The sequence below is a fragment of the Cylas formicarius genome, unplaced genomic scaffold (assembly GCF_029955315.1).
Source record: "Cylas formicarius isolate icCylForm1 unplaced genomic scaffold, icCylForm1.1 PGA_scaffold_10__41_contigs__length_53128322, whole genome shotgun sequence".
Classification (NCBI taxonomy): Eukaryota; Metazoa; Arthropoda; class Insecta; order Coleoptera; family Brentidae; genus Cylas; species Cylas formicarius.
In genome coordinates, this window is record NW_026844214.1 from 435,550 (window position 1) to 453,804 (window position 18,255).

The following is an 18,255-nucleotide window of genomic DNA, read 5'->3' on the forward strand; positions in this document are numbered from 1 at the left end:
TTACAGCTTGCCCGGGTCTTTCCTTAATTGTATCAGTTAGTCACTTTCTTATATCTATGAACAGATTTTTATCTTAACGAATAAGATCAATTAAAGAGATGTACGCCACTGACGCAATTAAAATTTTTTTTCGTCTCTGAGTCGTATCGTTACACTTTTTTAACTGTCGTACAATGTCGTCTACATAGACAATGAAAAGATTCGGCCCCAACACAGTTCCCTGAGGTACACCAAATTGATTTTCCTTGTGCATTGTTTCCTGAGTACAGTTTGATAGATAGTTTTCAAACCAATTCAGCACCACGCCCTGAATACCGTATTTTTTAATTTTTATAAGAGTTTACACCTGTCTATTGCCTCAAAGGCTCTTCGAAACTCCAAGAAAATCACTCCTACAATATTGATTTTCTTTCATAGCATTTTTCCAATTTAATAAGACACTTTACAATTCGCTTTTGCACTTAATATTTCCTCTATATTTATAGGTCGAAATTCATCACTTTTATTTGTGTCTGCTTCTCTATAGATGTATGATTGTAGACTTCTTCCAGTATTGTGGAAATATACCATACTCGAAACTATTATTAATTAATTGTAAAAATCTGTCACCAACTATTTCGAAAGCTCGTCCACACTACCGTTTTTCTTTTTTAAAGTTTTTGCTACAACTTTTAACTCTGTAAATACGAGTAGGTCAAATTGTTTAAATCTTGTGTTAAAGCATTCCACCTCTGTCCCTAATGTCCCGTTTACTTATTTTCGATACTTGCAATAAAATACTTGTTAAATCTTTCGTCATCGGCATCTTCTCGGCCCTCTTGGAACAGCTTGTACCACTTATAAACCATTTTTTTTTACACAAAATTTTATCATCTATATTTTTCAAATATTTAGGATACTGCAGCATTGCCACATCTACTTGAAATGGAAGATTTAAAGATAAAACATATTTCTTTGGTTTTTCCTAAATATAATTTCTCAAACACGTGCCAAAGTTTTACTAAATAGCAAAGCCCTTTCTTTTTGTCATTCCTTAAATACACTTAAGTTCTGAAATGCCATAAAAGTAATTTCTCAACAGATTTTTTTTTTTCAAAACATAAATGTTGGTTGCGACTGACTAACCTAATCAAAACTACCCCCCAGCTAGGAGCACGGTAATTTGAAACGGCGATTTTCCGAGCTTGGAAACAGGTAATAATGAGAATTTGGTGCTAATTAATGAGATTCTTGGTATTTCGCGTATTTTCCAAACAATGGATTTAAAAAAAAACTGCAAGTCTCTCATAAACATTCATTATTGCGTAATTCCAAATTATTCGACACGGAAAATTAAGCTATAATTAAACACCTTTGGTTGAAAACTGTATATAAATTCAACACCGACTAACGAGGCAAATTAAATCATAATGTTGCGTCTGTGCGGCTCTGTCATCTCAGTGCTCTGTATCTACAGCGTTTTAGGATCAATCGATGAATCGGTAAGTAATACATAGGAAACGTACTAGCTGTGAAAATAACAATCAACGATCTTGCAGAAACAATAAAAACCTTTCGATAGATAGCAAACTGTGAGACACTCAGAATTAAAGATAAAAAATAATGTTATATTTTTGAAAAAAAAAACTGGTAAAAGCATGAAAAGGATTGAACTGAGGAGGCTTTTACTTGATGAAAATCCATTAATCAAAATAAATAAGAACTAAAAGTTCCGATTTTCACGACATTATATATTTTGACATGACAATTGTCTCGACAACACCGTGTCTTTATCACATTTGATAAAGACACGGTGGTGTCTTTATCACATTTGTTTCTTCTTATTGTTCTTATTTATTTTGCATGAAAAGAAGCTTAAATTTGGGTTTTTTACTTTTAATATACAAAGTGTTTGAATAAAAAATATCAATCTTCGATTGTTGATTGATTATGTTGAATTTGTGAAGACCAATGCACGTCTTGGCGAGTACCTTAACGAATAAGATCAATCAAAGAGATGTAACGCCACTGACGCAATTTTTTAGCAACAAAAATAGAAATCATGAAAGTTGTAGAAAATTAACATTGAAAATGACCACCATAAGCTGCGTTGCAGACATGAAAAGATATGTTTTCAGTTTGAAATTTGCAAAAAAATAATTTAAATAAATTTTAAAAATAATTAAAAAAAAAACACTGTGAAAATTTGTGTTTTTCCGTTTTGAGTTCTCAGCAATACATTTGTTTACATTGTATTTATTCGTAATTCGTATTGAAATGGACAGTCAAATATCGTATAATAAATATTCAATTTACAAAAGACAAATAAACAATATAGACATTTTTTTGCAGATGTTCACGGACGAAATGAAAACCATGATGACCACCGTGCACAAAAAGTGTGTCGAACAAACCAGTGTAGATGAAGGTTTTTATTTTTGAAAAAATACGTAATTTTAGTTAAATTACAAATATTTTATAGTTTCTAATATATTTGACGTTATCAATTTTATAATCTTAATTTGTATAATCTTGTTTACCTGCTTAAATAACATTGACTTGGTTTTATTAATAATGGTTTTTAACAAATTAAACAATAAGCAGTCAATATTCCCAATGTTATCCAAGGTTAGACTACGCACATAGATGGAGTATATTGGAGGGCCAAGAACCGAGCCTTGTGGCATCCCCCAATTTACAACCCCCCGTAGTTTTACATGCTGTAGTCTGACAAATCATTTCCATCACTGTCATGATTGTACACATATCGCCTCTGTATTAAAACTAGTACATCACCGTTTTCAAGTCATAAGGTATCATCTAGTACTTTGCATTATTTACTAAAAAATTAGCAGTTATTGTATAGTAGCTAATGTTTTAGGAATAATCGATCAAGCAATTAGCGGAGACATCCAAGAGGATGAGAAATTGAAGGTAAGAGATTGAAAATTTTGTTTATTTCACAGTTAAATATTTCTTTTGTCCCTGAAAAGCCGAGTTATATTAAATTATTCTTCTAATATTGTCAAGGTTGTTAGAAATCTCAAAAAATATTTATGAGTGTGAAACATGTCTTATACACCACGTAAATTTTATAAAAACGTCTAAGACAATTTCACCATCCCACTCTAGCCACGAATTTCTATTGAGATTAGCAACAATAATATTTTCATCACTAAGATTGGTTTAGTCTTGGTTAATTATATGTCTAAAAGATAAATCTGCACTAGAAGCACTTTAGTTGAAATACGAAACTTAGAAATAGTTTTTTAGCAAAAAATCAATTTAACTTTCAATACCAACCAAACTCCTGCCGCCTGTAAAAGCTTTAATATAAAATGTAATATGTAATTAGTTATACTTACATAACATCAAAATAATGTTATAAACGAATCTATTAATAGATATGTTTTGTTTTTAGTGCTATATGAAATGCACACTCACTGAATCGGGAGTGGTAAGACATCCAAGTACCCTATCAAATCCAAATACTAAACTAGTATACTTAATTTAAGTTAAGCGACAGTGGCGATTTCGATTTCGGACCAGTCGAGCAAATCGCGCCTGAAGAAATGCGGGAGGCACATAAAAAAGTGTTCGACACCTGTACGCCACAAGCTGGTTAGTTTTTCATTACACAATACACATACACATAAATTTTTCAGTTTTTAAGCTTCGATTCAAGAATATCGCACCAAAATAAAATATAGAAAAAGTAATGCTGCCTTCTCTAGTTAGAGGCACTTCCACAATTTTTAGGTCTCAAAATATTAGTTTTATTATTGCTTAAAAATACACCCCCGCCATCTTTGGTTACAGACTACCAACCTGAGATTTAGTTTTTTTTTTTTTAATAAACGATAATAGAAGTATGTATTTTACAGGAAATGTTGACGATCTGTGTGAGAAAGCATTCACTGTAATGAAGTGCGCCCATGACGAGGATCCGGAAGTAAGCGTAACAAATACCACTCTGTACCAAACGATAATTTTTTTGCTTGCAGAATTTCTACATGTTTTAGTGTCACGTGAGCCTGGAGCGACAGAAAACTACGTGGTTCTGTAAAATATTCGCTTAAAATATATATTGAGTTCAACAAATTTTTGGTTCTTAATTGTTTTGCACTGCAGGAGTAAGAGGATTGTACTAAATAAAACGCTGGATGTAATTGTTTGCTTTAATGTGCAACGTGCATAAAATCCTTTTGGGTAAATTGGTGAACGACGAGAAATAAACACTACTGTGAAGGAGCGTTAGGAGCGTCCCATTCGACCACAGTGCAATCATACCAAACGTACTTCCCCTTGAAATCGGCATCGAGTGCGGCAAACAGAGCAGACCTAGCTCCCTCGTCGATGGTCAATGGTCCCATATGGGAAGTCATATCGGTATCCACATAGCCAGGGTGAACGTGATTAACAACAATATTCCGATTCGGGGCTTCCTGATCAAACATTCTTTGTTGTATTATACTTAAGGCACTAACCCCCACTTTGGAAACTGAATAGGCGGAGTTTCCCCAACCTTCTTCCTTGTGTCTGTTTGCTTCGGCATCCCTAAAAATTAAAAAAAAAGCCCACCTGCTGTGACACCTGGCAGAACGACAAAATATACTTTACGAATTTTTCCATCAGTTTACTCAACGTGGGAATGTCTAAGTCCTTGGAGTTAAATTTTGATCGAAGATCAACGGAAGGGATCTGCGATAAGTGACCCAAGCTACTAGATAGGTTCACCACGCGAGCGTTGTTACGAAGCAAAGGAAATAATGCCTCACACAGTTTTAAGGTGGAAAAATAATTGACAAATATTGTTTCCTTCGCTTGTATACTGAAGGGCTCTTTAGCAGTTTGCTAAAACAACTCCACAATGTTGTTAAAGTCCAGCGGACAAAGATAAAGTACCTTAAATGCGATGGCGGCATTGTTCACAAGCAGATCCAGCCCACCATGTTTGCTCTTAATGTACTCTTTAAAACTGTCGATGCTGTTCTGATCGGTAATGTCCAGCTGATGATACAGGGCCTTTAGTCCCAACTTTTTCAACTTATCAACAGCATCTCTACCACGCGTCACGTCCCTAGACGTCAAATAAACTTCACCGTCGAATCTTTCGCACAAGCCTTTAACGATACCAAAGCCGATACCTTTGTTCCCTCCAGTCACCTGGAGGAGTAAATGGGTGGTTTCAAAGCAAGCTTTCGTATTAAGATAAGACACATACCACAGCAACTTTTTTCGATGCCATTGGAGCGACAATTGAAGTGTACAATGCAATGATAAACCAAGAAATGTTTATATTATCCAAAATCTACCCTGTCACTGTAAAATGTAACCACTAATAACAAAAACAGTTTTGCGGTTGTCCGTGAATTGCTTGATAAATACGTCCAGCGAACACATCAACAAATAAAATTTGGACACGTATTATTTGAATTACCGCATAACCTATATAAATCGATAAAGGTTAAAATAAACATTTCAGAAATTAACCCATTCCATGGATTCACCAGCGAACCAAATGTCTTATATTCACGCTGGTAACCAGGCTATATGGGATCGGTTATCCCGTATGCGATAATTGCGGGATCCGTTAGGAGAATCAGTCATTTTGTGATAATTTAATTAGAACTTGTTCCACTATTTGAATACGACAACAAACCATTACATGTCCGTTCCCCTCGGAGGGTGATGGATTCGTCCAGTCCCTTTTAATTAGGGCAGCTTTCCCGGTTTTGAACGAAAGTCACCATTCACCGAGAAAATGTCCGAATGATCCCAGAAGACTTGCCTAATAGAAGTAAAACCAAAAGAAAAAGAACTTATTCCATGTAGGGAGTGAATGCAGCTGTCCAGAAAGGAGATTACAACAGTGTGCAGAATGATTAGTAATCATTGTAGTTCCCCAGCACATCTTTACAAGATAAATGTAAAACCATCTAATCGGTGTGCTTGTGGAGAGGTGGGAGATATTGAACATATTTTGTTTGATTGTGCTCCGCACCGGAATAACTCCCAAATTTTGTATGAGTCCCTTATTGATGCCAGCTTATCCGCTCCTATTAGTGCCTTTTCTGCACTGGATGTATGGATTTTGTTGCACGACTTGTGGTTAGATTCCTTGATACATGTGGTATCTGCTTATAACCGCTTTTCGATTTGCTAGCTTATGGTTTATGGGTTGGTTTTAATCATTATGTATATTAGCTAGAATTTCAAAGAAGAACTCCTTCGCTGGAAAAGATCCGAAAATGCTCGACATTTAGAACTTTTAAATTTAGTCTCCGTCCTGGAGAAGATCCGAAAATCCTCGACGGAAGTCGGCAATGGGCGAATGATCCTGGTAGTCGTGCCCAACAGTTTTTTGTGAATTGAATTGAAAACTAATTTAAAGTTAAGCGTCTCTAGCCTGTTACATTTTGTGGCAGTCCACTATGTATTTAATTTCGTTATATTTTTCATAATTTAACACATTCACGTTATAAACAATCTGAACATGCAAACGCGAAAAGTCGCTGTGGTAGGTGTATTTTTGGCTACGGCCCTAAGAAGTTTATTATATTAACTGAAAGTAACTTCAGGTGACAGGAAGCAACAAAGGCATTGGCTACGCTATAGTTAAAGGTCTTTGTGAAAATTTTTTTGGAGATGTTTATCTTACAGCGAGGGACGTCTCACGAGGTCAGCGAGCTGTTGAAAACCTAAAGCATATAGGATTTCTACCTTTATTTCATCAACTGGACATTGTTAGTGAGACGAGTGTTAAGGATCTTAAAGATTATATTGAAAAAGAACATGGGGGAATCGATTTACTCATAAATAATGCTTCAGTTGGCACAAGTGTAAGCAACACAAATAATTTACACTTCACGTGGTTTGTAACTAAAAGCCCTTAGTTTCTAAAAAATTATTACATCTTTATGATAGGGAAGTGCAGAAGATATTATTCAGATAAATTATTTTGGAACATTGAGAGTTTGTAATGCATTATTCCCTCTGCTTCGTGACAATGCGAAAGTGATAAACATATCAAGTTCCGCAGGACGGTTGCAGAGGATTCCATCAACAGAACTGAGAGCGAAATTCAAGGATCCTAAATTAAATGTAGCATCTCTCAATGAATTGATGAAAACATATTTAAAGTAAAGTCGTAAGCATATCTACACTTTGGTTTCCTTCACTCAGTCATTTTTAGTGATGTGAAGGAAAATAAGGCCGTGGAAAAAGGTTGGGGAGACTCCCCCTATGTTGTATCCAAAGTTGGGATTAATGCTTTGACTATTCTTCATCAACACGTTTTCGATTTAGAAAAACCTTACCGAAATATTAGCATTACTTCTGTCCACCCCGGTTATGTGAAAACTGACATGAATAAAAAAGGAACCTTGACCACAGAAGAAGGGGCAAAGGCCGCCCTATATTTAGCATTACAAGCCGAATTTAAGGGAAAATATGTTTGGTTTGATTGTCAAGTTATCGATTGGGATGGTGTTTTACCTGAATCCAAATAATTGTGAATTTTGCAATCTTGACTTTTATTACCCCTTAATAATAAAAAATAAAAACCTGTTCCTTCCAATGAAAGACTAATATTTACAGTAAGCGTAGTTAGGGATGGTATTTTAAAGATTCATTTGTGCTGGGATTAAAGATTAGTCTTCTTGTTTCTTTGAGAAAAACAAGGTTAAGTAAATAAAAAACAAATACCAGATATTTACAAATCTCCTGTTGACGCCAGTTGCAGTTGCCTTCTTTGGAGTTGAACTGAAAAAGTTTGTGAAGATGGCAAGAAAAGAAAAGAAAACAAGCAAGTTTCTTTGTTTATTTTGATGGCCGTTTTATTTAGCGAAATTTAAATGGTCGCCTAGGTAACGAATTCAAATTTTTACTATTGGACTTCTCTTGTGTTTTAACGTTTTTTCTTCTATTGCAAACAAATTTGAATTTGGTGTGACTTATACATGAAAAAAGCATATACAAGTTATCATGAAAAAGTCCTACTTATTCTGATAGTACGGGAATATCAAAACAATGTTGCTTTATTTACACATAGCTGTCTATGTCGATAATACAGCAATTTATGAAGCAACTAAAAAAATGGAGGTCCATTCAACATGCACATGCGCGAGATTTAGTTTTAGCCAATGATTCGCGACATTCGACAACCGACATTGCCGCTGAGAGACCGTCAATAAGCCTAGATCTCGTTAAATTATCTGTGGAAAGGAGTTTTGTGTGTGGAAATCGCTGTTTAGGAAGAGAGGCCAGTACATTAGTTCACATCCATACGAGTCTTTAATATGTGCACGCGCATTTCAAACGTCGCTTTCGACCAATAAGATGTTGTGACATTCAATATGGCCGCTGATAGTTCCTGAACAGATTTCAGTACTTGACTGTTGTCTAATCAGTTTAATTTAGTTTTAGGCGAATCTAAATAATACTAAGTCTAAAAATCTAGACTTTTTTACCTGTAAGTAATAACAAATCTATAACCTGTTCCTTTCAACCAAAGATAAACTCCAATTTTTATTTTTACGGTAAGCAATTCCAGATTTGTCTCTTTTATTACTTAGACTCCCATGAATTAAAATTAGTTTTTATATTTTATTATCCCCTATTTTTTATTGTCCATAAAATTAAGTTTAAGAGATGAAAAATACAAAACTAAAGGGAACCTTACATAACGATTTTGTCAAACTTTGAATTCGTGTCTAATTATTCTGACTTATTTTTTAAATAATATTTGGCACGTATGTAAATCTACTAATAAACATTTTTATCAAATAAAAAAATTATGTGCAAGCAACCTATTAGTTTTTTTAAAAATTCCACTTTGCTCCCTAAATAAAACACACATTTCGAAACTAAATATATTGCTCAAGTAAATGTCGGCTGCGATGCCGACATAAAATATTATATACAAATAAAACGAATATATTGCGTAATCGTCAACATAATATTATCATAAAACAGGACTGCGATATTTCCTTAAACCGATAAACGAATTGATATGGTTGTTACTTCAAATCATAAAACAGACTGAATCAAACACTAACTATACATTTTGATTCAAACCATCTTTTTTTTCTCCAACGGATATGATGTTGATATATTTATATTTACATTGTATATAAAAAACTACAAATAAGTATTGTAAGGTCGTTTCCTGCCTTTAAAAATTATATTAAAAATTTACCGAAAACAAAAATGAGTATTCAGTTTTTCATGGCCTGATGTCACAGCGCTTAAATATTACAATATGTACTAATAACCTGAACATTTATGTTTGTTACGTCACTTACGTACTTTCCCTTATGTAATAATTAATTTACATGTAGAGAAAACTTAATTTACAAATTAAAAAGGAAAATTACGGTACATGATTGTCTTACAAAGTACACAAACTAAAATAGTTCTCTCTCCCCTCTCCTTCACTCTCGGTTAAAATTACATTATCCTAACGAATATTTACAAAATATGAGCTAATTCTTTATTCCTCATAAAAAAAATGTAAATGATGTAATTTTCCATTTTATTTGGTAACCCTAGTTGATTATGTTGTTACAATATTCGACATGTCGTGTCTGTCGTGAAAAATGGCGGGGATATAAGGCGGTTTTTAAATTAAAGAGATCATCTTTACGATCATTGTTTCGTTTATCAGAATAAAATAATGCTATTTCTTATATAAACTATTAACATTAAACATCAATAATAAAATAAAAATGTTAAATAGTTCCCGGATATCAGATTCTTCGTTAAAGTTAACAACATTATATATATATATATATATATATATATATATATATATATATATATATATATATATATATATATATATATATATATATATATATATATATATATATATATATATATATATATAATCTTTGCCCTTTTTCACAACAGGTACATAAATGAAACTATGATTACCATCTAACTTTCATGGGAAAATGGACATACATTAAATTAATAAAAATTTCCCTAAAAAGATCTTTACCCATTTTTTATCCTGCAAATTTCATTATTTTTGCTTTAAAATCATATAATACGGAAATGTTCCAATGATGAAAAGATACCTATTGGAAAATTTTTCAAAAGAAAGTTGGAAGAAAACACAAATTGCGAACTGTTTTCAGAGAATAAGGGCTAAAATTGCATAACTTTTAATATAGAGTGTGCTCCAACAACCTAACGTGGCGAATACAGACAGACAAATTGCCAATTTGACTTCTTTCCCGCAATTTTGTAAAATCCATCAATGAAAATTATATCAAATTATTTGCAAATACGGACAGACCACTGAAAATGGTCCGACATTTTTTTCCGCATTTTGAATGTGTGTATTTATTCTATACACAGTTATGATAAGTTTTTGATAAATCAAATTAACTAACTAACCACTGGGATACTTCAAAATGGTATAATCACCAAAACTGCAGAGTGTAAAGATGAGGAAATAAGTGAGAGGGCTAGACTGATATTGGCACAAATTTTAATCGTCTTACTTTCCCGTCGTCCGATATTAAATACTGTAAAAAGTCAATCTACTTCTATTTACAAAATTTCTGGTTTCCTACTGCGTCGGTTGCTGTTCAGTCGAACTTGCTAACGTTTCGCTTATCATCCTGTTGGCTTCTTCAGAGCTAAATTGACACAGGCTTGTATTATACTCTGTACCTGCTTATATATTGTTTGAGGGATGACTGGTTCCCATATTGGAGACAGGTAAAGGCCTGAGTCGCGGTTAAGATTGTTAGGTTGCTTATAGATTCTCGGATTTTTTTTTTTAAGTTTTAGCTCCACCCCCCTCAAACAATATATAACCAGGTACAGCGTAAAATGCGAGCCAGTTTCAGTTTAGCACTGAAGAAGCCAGCAGGATGATTGGCGAAACGTCAGTCAGTTCGACTCAGGAAAGACCGGCGCAGGAGGAATCCAGAAGTTTTGTAGAAAGTATTACGGTAGCCTGTGGAAGTTACTTTGAAAAAAAAAAAAAAGTCAATCTACCTCATTATCCTTTTTCGAAGAGATAGAAGTGTGGATCAATGAAGCGGTCAAATTTGTTAGTAATTATTAACGATATCGGAGCCGCTATATTGCAAAATTTTTGTAATTTCACAATGGCCGACAGCAAATGAGGCAGATTTCTCACAAACCGCAAAATTATTCCATACTTTTACAACATAACCTAAATTCGACAATGGACATTATCAGAACTCATTCGGTTCGACGATCTTTTAACCTTAAAACTTGAAATTCTGTACATGAAAAAACCTCCGATCAATTCGTGTACTTCAAGCTCATCTCACACGCACACCTCCAGGTCGTCCAGAATTATCAAATTTTCGGAACTCGCCAATTTAAGGACCGTTTTTTTGATACGAAGGGCCGACAAACGGGCCCCGGGATTTTGGTGCCAACACTCGCGCATGAGCTTTGACATTTCGCTCAACACCTAAAAATCGCAAATAAAATTCACTAGATACGTCTAAAAGGTCTGTACCAATTTATGGGCACACAAACCTGCCTTAGACCCAAAAACCGCCCTCTTAATTATTGACATTCAATTAGAAAACACCCAGTATAATATAGTATAGTATAAGAGTCGTAAGAAAAAATATTTGAAAACTTACCGGATCGCTAGTCCAACGATTCGGCAAACTCGGCCTCTGCTGATCCACGCAGACCACTTTCCTCATATCCTCAAACGAGGGATCACTAGGTACGACGTCATAAAACGGAGGCTTGTATTCCTCGGCTATTCCGTTACTAACTGTCCTTCGGCACACTTCCCAGAGCACTAGCCCCAGCGAGTATATGTCAGCCCGTCGGAATGAATCGAAATAGTCCATGTGTATTCTAAAAACGAAGCAGCCAATAGAAAATTGAATTACGTTTTTTTTTTTTTTTTCAACTCACGTTTCGTCCAAAACTTCGGGGCTCATGTATCTCTTGGTTCCCACTTTCGGGTTAGATCCTATATCTAGTTTGTCGTTCGATTGAGTGTGAGTGACCGCCAGTCCGAAATCGGCCAAACAACACGTCCCGTTGCTTTTCACAAGGATATTTTTACTTTTGATATCTCTATGGGCTATTGCCGGTTTGCCCTGAGACGAAATCAACATTAAATTCATTGCGATTGTCGGAATGGTAGTCTAAGGAAAGCCCTTTTTAACGAGATATAGAGATTGATTTAAGAAAATATTGACCCCCCGGCAGTTTCCTCGCAGAGATGGACCAAACAGCATTAAATAAAGACCAAAAATTGCATCAGCTTTAAAACAGTACTCACATTAACTATGGTTAAGATTGAACTGAGGTGGCTTTTATTTGATGAAAATCCATTTAACAAAATTAATAAGAACTAAAAGTTATTTAAAGGTATTTAAATCTAATTGATGTGAATGTCTCATTTTGTTAATCTGCATGGCTTCCAATAAATTTAATTTTCTGCTCTTTGTTGTGGTTGAATGTAAAATATCAAAATTATCGTCAAAAATGTTTTTTTCTGTGTTTAAGTGTGCAGCATAATTAGAATATAGACTATTGTTTTTAAACGCTCTTTTATGTTCGTTAATGCGTGTCTTGAAGGATCTACCTGTTTGTCCAATACAAATTTTAGGACAAGATCCATTTCAACCTGTAGACACCTGATTTTTGAGATTTTGGACATTTCGTTTTATTGTTTTTTAAAATTTTGCTTTTGTGTTGTTAGCTCTGAAAGCAACTTTTAAACCACATTTTAACAAATGTTTTGAAACCTTTTCACTGGGTTCTCCTATGTATGTAATTGTTTTAAATTGTTCGTGTTCTGTATTAGGTTTCGGATAAATAGAGTTTAGTGTTGTCTGGATTTGTTTTTTATTTATAATTTTATCGAAAATGGACGGATTGTAGTCATTGTTCAGTGCAAGTTGATTAAGTTCTTTGTTGTATAAAATTGAACAGGTTAACTCTATTAATTTTTTATACTTAAATATTACGAAAACGCAAAACAAATTAGATTTTTCCATTTACCATAAACCTTCACACACGGACACAGCTCAAATCACCCATATACACACAAAATGGCTACATTTCACTCTTTTATACACAGACTTCTTAATGCGCCACTCTTAACAGAAAATTACAACAAAGAACTTAATATCATTAAACAAATTGCACTGAACAACGGCTCCGATCCGTCCATTATCGATAAAATTATAAATAAAAAACAAATCCAGACATTTGTCAAAATGTGGTTTCAAAATAGCTTTCAGAACTAACAACGCAATGGGAAAATTTTTAAAAAACAATAAAACGAAATGTCCAAAATCTCAAAAATCAGGTGTCTACCAGGTTGAAATGCGGATCTTGTCCTAAAAAACACATTCACAGCCACAAAGAGTAGAAAATTAAATTTATTGGAAGCCATGGACAAAATGACAAAATGAGACGAAATTCAAATGTATTGCTTAAAGATCAATTAGATTTAAATACCTCCCCATTATTAAACTTAAATTCTCACAACATTAATTAAGGTTTTAATGTCATTTTTCGATATATAGAGTAGCAGGTAGCTTGTAAATATTACATTTCATAAAGACAGTGTGTTGTCGAAATAATTGTCATGTGAAAATATATAATTTCGTGAAAATCTGAACTTTTGGTTCTTATGGTTAAGATCAGAAATTTTTACAGAAACCAAGTTTTAAAATTCAAGAAAAGTTGTTCTTACCGGGACATTTGTTATATATAAGATGAAAAGTAGACTTACTTGAGTTCCAAAAATTTCAGTATGCAAATGTACCAAACCGTTGGTTATGGACGAACATATTATGATCAATTGTTGATGGCTGAGGGTGGTATGGTTCAGGTAGTCATATAAACTGCCGTGCGGATGGTAATAGGTGATCAACCACAGCTGAGTGCACGAATTCCGAGACGTCATATCGGACGCGATATACCCCAAAATGTTTTCATGCCGTAACAGAACAGTACTGAAAGAAACCGAAATCATACAACTGGTTAGATTAACCTTCGTCGTACCGCGGTCAAAAGTTACGCAGAACACCACGTGGGGTACAACTGTACCCCACTCTAATTTGCACGCTTTGTGATATTTTATGCGACAATTCTCGTATATATGTTGCAGTCAAAGTGTGCATTCCAGTCAATGTACACCATTTTATTGGAATGAATAATTTAACTAGTAACTGCATGCATTAACTAGGTAATGCATGCAGTTACTAACCAACTGCAGTCAAAGCGTTAATTGATGAATTTCAAAATAAAATTTAGTTTACCGAATAATTAAATTAATTATTGACTCGATGATTATTGCACTAGAGCTAGTTACAACATAAAAATACAAAAGCACCTAACATAGAAAGAAAATAATTTGAAACACAAACACATTTATAAATAAGAAAAACACTTTATTTGCTTGAACAATTCAAACTTCCATGGCATTTGGAATTGCACAATTTTTTTGCTTTAAGGCACGCACATCTATTTGTTGTGCATTTTGTTTTACATTGGCATTTAGAAAATCCCTGTCCGGTTTATTTTAATATTTAACCCGCTTCCTAGAAGCGGTCCGTGAATGCATACATCCACTAGCAAATGTGTTCATTTCGGTTAAAATGAACACTTTAACTACGGAGTTTAGCAAATGTATGCATTGGCTAGTAAATGTATACATTTACTAAATTAATGCTTTGACTGCAACATATTATATACACTGCAACAGCAAAACTAAATAGTTAATGTAAATAAAATATGTATAATGCATATTATATTCATTGAAAAAGTTGAACAAAATAAACAATTCTCAAAAATGTTAAAAAGGTAGACGAACCCCTTTACTCATAATTCTTACGTTTTTTCACACATAATCGGCAAATTATCTGTTTTACACTATGGTGATTGCATGTAATTTTTTTTGCAGTCGCAACATTGTTGCCTGGACTTGCGATCTTTCTTTCTATTGCACAAATAACATCGTACAGAAACATGTCGTTCGGGTTCTTCGGAATGGATTTCATGGTGCTTTTCCAATTCTGGAAACATTTCTAGCACATACGATTTGACATTGTTGGGAATTCTTGGCTCTGTTTTAAATCTTCTCATGACATTTTCCCTAATCGACGACTCTCACAAGTCCAAAAGAAATTTTCGTCTGCTGTCTTTGCTTTTCGATTTTTCATCTACAAAAATGGCTGTCTAAAAATTGCCATCGGTCATCTATTACTAATTTGACGAGCTGAATATTCTTTTATATTTTATCGATAGTGTCTACAGCACCATTTTTTTTATTATAATGTGTCATCATGTTGGTCCGTCGACAACATAATTGCTAGGCACATAGGACACAATCGTATGTTGTTTCCGAAAACCAAACATTGACGAAAAAATGGATTTATAAGATTTATTTTTTCGTAATGTTCCGCAAAGAGTCATTTGTTTCTCTAATATCGATCTGTTACGGACAAACTTGTAAAGAAATTATCTGTGCTTAAGCCACATCCGGTTCCTAGACCTCCGACAAGATCTATGACGACTCTTTGACTTTAATTTTTTTCTACTGTATTATTATTTTTTCCCAAGTATGGTTGCATATTTATAGTGTATGAATTTTCACTATCCGCTGCCGCCCAAATTTTCAGACCATATTTATCTGGTTTACTTTTCATATAACCTCTAAATCCAACTAGTTGCTCATCTACTGTAATAAAGCTTCCGGGATTATAACACTTTTTGAAATTCCCTACCGACATGTTGAAAACTTCCCTTATCGCTGCAAGCTTATCAGTTTTCTTTCTGATTTCCCTTGTTTTTGGATCGTCAAAACTGGTCTAATGTAACCTCTCTTGGTACACCACAACATTATTATGGTTTCTTTTCAAGCTTGAAGGGCACCTAATGAGGCCAATATATGCCTTTATTTCAACAGCATCTGTAGGTTTCCATATGCGTTGTAGAGGTTGTGTTTAATTAGGGTGTTTTGCATTCCAAAATTTGAAAGTTTGCAAAAATTGGACAGGGATAGGTATTATTAGTGAATAATGCAATATATAATTCGATAACTTTACCTATTCTACCTTATCATTAGTATGTCGGACAATTATTTCTATAATTTCGGCTGTCGGAAACAGTCTAAATGAATCAAGTCATTAGAGCAACACCATTATTTATTTCTTCTATTATATCATCTTCAAAATCTATCATTTCTGGAACATCATCACTATCTCAGCATCATTGAGATCGTTATTCAGTAATTGTTCTAACTCTAAACCCGTTAATTTATTTGGATTGGGAATATTTATTTTATCAGACATTGTGTAACATTTCACGGTAGCACTATGATTCCAAAAATCAAAAATGTCTGACACCAGCTAATACTTAGTGTATTGTGCATGACCGGGACTAGTCAAATTGAGTATCTTGGCTTATCATAGGAGTGCAAGTGTACCCCGCATTAAAAATATTTTTTTTGTTGACTTTTTTGATGCAGCTCATAACTAAAATATACAGAAAATCAATCTGCAAATACTAAATGACAATAAATAAAATTGCGGAACCCTTGTGTAAAGTTTTTAAAAACATATAAGAAAAAATGAGTGGTTGGGGTACATTTGTACCCCACACGGTACGACCAAGGTTAATATAAAGGTGACGGCTAACCTGTAAATTTCAGTTTCCCGATTCCAACTGGCTTCGTCTCTAGAGAAGAATATCTTGACGGCGACATTTTCCCCATGCCAGACACCCCGCCAAACCTCTCCATATCTACCTTTGCCGATACACTCCATCAATGAAATTTGTTTCGCCAACGTCCTTTGCACGATTAGCGGTAGACCAGAACCGCTGCCCGATGTTATTGACTGCTCAAGGTATTCGCGCAGTGTGCTGTCGCCAGCAGCGGTCGCTCTAAGTAAATCATCTGAAGCGTAATACTGCTCTGAATCCAATCTAAAAAAAAAAAAAAAGTTCAGCTACCTATGAAATCCATATTAACCATAATACTTAAAACATTTAATAAATATTTTACCTGCTTTCTGCAAACAGTCTATTTCTATGCATTTTCCTTAAAAAATATAAGACAACCAAGCCCAAAGTCCCTAAAACAACGGCAGGTCCTAAAATTGCTGCTACCATTTTCAAGCCAAATATAAAAGGCTCATAGTATGGATTAACAATTTCTTCAAAAATTGGGGGCAACTCAGGGAAGCTACCATTGTTACAGTAATCTCCTTCACAACAGTCTACTCTATATTGGCCACTAGCATGTCTTTTGTGTGGTGCGGTAAAAGATGGAGTTTTGCACATGAAAATGACATGATCAGAATTTGAAGTGCAACCCCTGGATACACTTTCTTGTCCTACAGAAATTATTCACATTCAAAATGCATTGTTAAAGCTACATCTGAATAAATATTTCTAATAATAAATACTAAATACAGACCTGAACTTTCTCGAACTCGTGATTTCCAACACTGCACTGCATTTTTGCAGATTGTCTCATGCAAACAATTGGGAGGTTCACAAAAATAACATTTAAAACCTGTGGCTTGTCCAGAATGTAAACCTCGAGAATTTTCCCCGACTAAATTTTCGTTGTTGGAATCATCGTCGTCAGATTCTTCATTCAACTGAGGTTTTCTCTGAATTTCAGCTAGAATACAATACATTTGTTTAGGAGATACATTTCCAGAGAATATTCTTACCCAAAGTAAGATTTAAATAGAATAATATAATAAACAACCACTTAAGAAACTGATAGAGGCCCATACTCCTACCCATTTTACCATTGGATCAGATTAATGAGAAATAGGAATAGTGATTTAATTAATGTTTTGCTCTATTTTAAGTTTTTGTTTTCCACTCGAAGTATTAACCCATAGAACAACAAATTGCATTGACAAATCTTTTTTCTTCTTTACACATTTAACATAAATTTTGGCCAAACCTACGGCGGGAATTTGCTCTTTACCGATATTACCGATATTTCTTAGTTGTAGATAGGTGCAAGGTGTTTGGAAATTCAAACTTCATCTCATCTCATCTCTTCGATCCGCTTTCTAGATTAATCCTCAAGCCTGTTTAGTTTTTCAGAAAATTTCAACTCTTCTGCGCAAGTTTATCGTTGACGTTACGTAAGCTTGAAAAAAATTCAACTTCCGATTGGAATTTTTTATAACAAATTTGGATTATTGTTATTATTACAATAAAAACTTTATTTTACACTACTTTGTTTTTTTTTTGTTTCCGTTCAACTTTTACCTAGTA

General features: G+C 34.1%; 4 protein-coding genes across 4 annotated transcripts; 2 read left to right on the plus strand and 2 right to left on the minus strand.

Annotated features, from left to right (window-relative positions):
- The first annotated feature begins 1,348 nt into the window (after positions 1 to 1,348).
- LOC132707001 (general odorant-binding protein 83a-like) lies at positions 1,349 to 4,080 on the plus strand. The gene is made up of 7 exons (XM_060678616.1): positions 1,349 to 1,481; positions 2,332 to 2,407; positions 2,861 to 2,913; positions 3,401 to 3,436; positions 3,495 to 3,600; positions 3,864 to 3,931; positions 3,984 to 4,080. The coding sequence occupies exons 1-7, from the start codon at positions 1,410 to 1,412 to the stop codon at positions 3,999 to 4,001; spliced, it is 429 nt and encodes a 142-aa protein (XP_060534599.1). The 5' UTR covers positions 1,349 to 1,409; the 3' UTR covers positions 4,002 to 4,080.
- Positions 4,081 to 4,098: 18 nt separating this feature from the next.
- On the minus strand, positions 4,099 to 5,479 carry LOC132706995 (carbonyl reductase [NADPH] 1-like). Its single transcript, XM_060678602.1, has 4 exons — positions 5,204 to 5,479; positions 4,885 to 5,145; positions 4,595 to 4,833; positions 4,099 to 4,536 (listed from the first exon to the last, which is right to left on the minus strand). Exons 1-4 carry the CDS (start codon positions 5,225 to 5,227, stop codon positions 4,218 to 4,220), a joined length of 843 nt encoding a protein of 280 aa, XP_060534585.1. The 5' UTR covers positions 5,228 to 5,479; the 3' UTR covers positions 4,099 to 4,217.
- An 866-nt stretch (positions 5,480 to 6,345) lies between these two features.
- Positions 6,346 to 7,505, plus strand: LOC132701133 (carbonyl reductase [NADPH] 1-like). Its single transcript, XM_060668842.1, has 4 exons — positions 6,346 to 6,499; positions 6,561 to 6,821; positions 6,907 to 7,121; positions 7,175 to 7,505. Exons 1-4 carry the CDS (start codon positions 6,476 to 6,478, stop codon positions 7,488 to 7,490), a joined length of 816 nt encoding a protein of 271 aa, XP_060524825.1. The 5' UTR covers positions 6,346 to 6,475; the 3' UTR covers positions 7,491 to 7,505.
- A 2,353-nt stretch (positions 7,506 to 9,858) lies between these two features.
- On the minus strand, positions 9,859 to 17,858 carry LOC132704456 (activin receptor type-1). Its single transcript, XM_060674467.1, has 8 exons — positions 17,694 to 17,858; positions 17,432 to 17,641; positions 17,018 to 17,348; positions 16,651 to 16,938; positions 13,742 to 13,964; positions 11,905 to 12,092; positions 11,619 to 11,844; positions 9,859 to 11,440 (listed from the first exon to the last, which is right to left on the minus strand). Exons 1-8 carry the CDS (start codon positions 17,767 to 17,769, stop codon positions 11,291 to 11,293), a joined length of 1,692 nt encoding a protein of 563 aa, XP_060530450.1. The 5' UTR covers positions 17,770 to 17,858; the 3' UTR covers positions 9,859 to 11,290.
- Between the last annotated feature and the right edge of the window lie 397 nt (positions 17,859 to 18,255).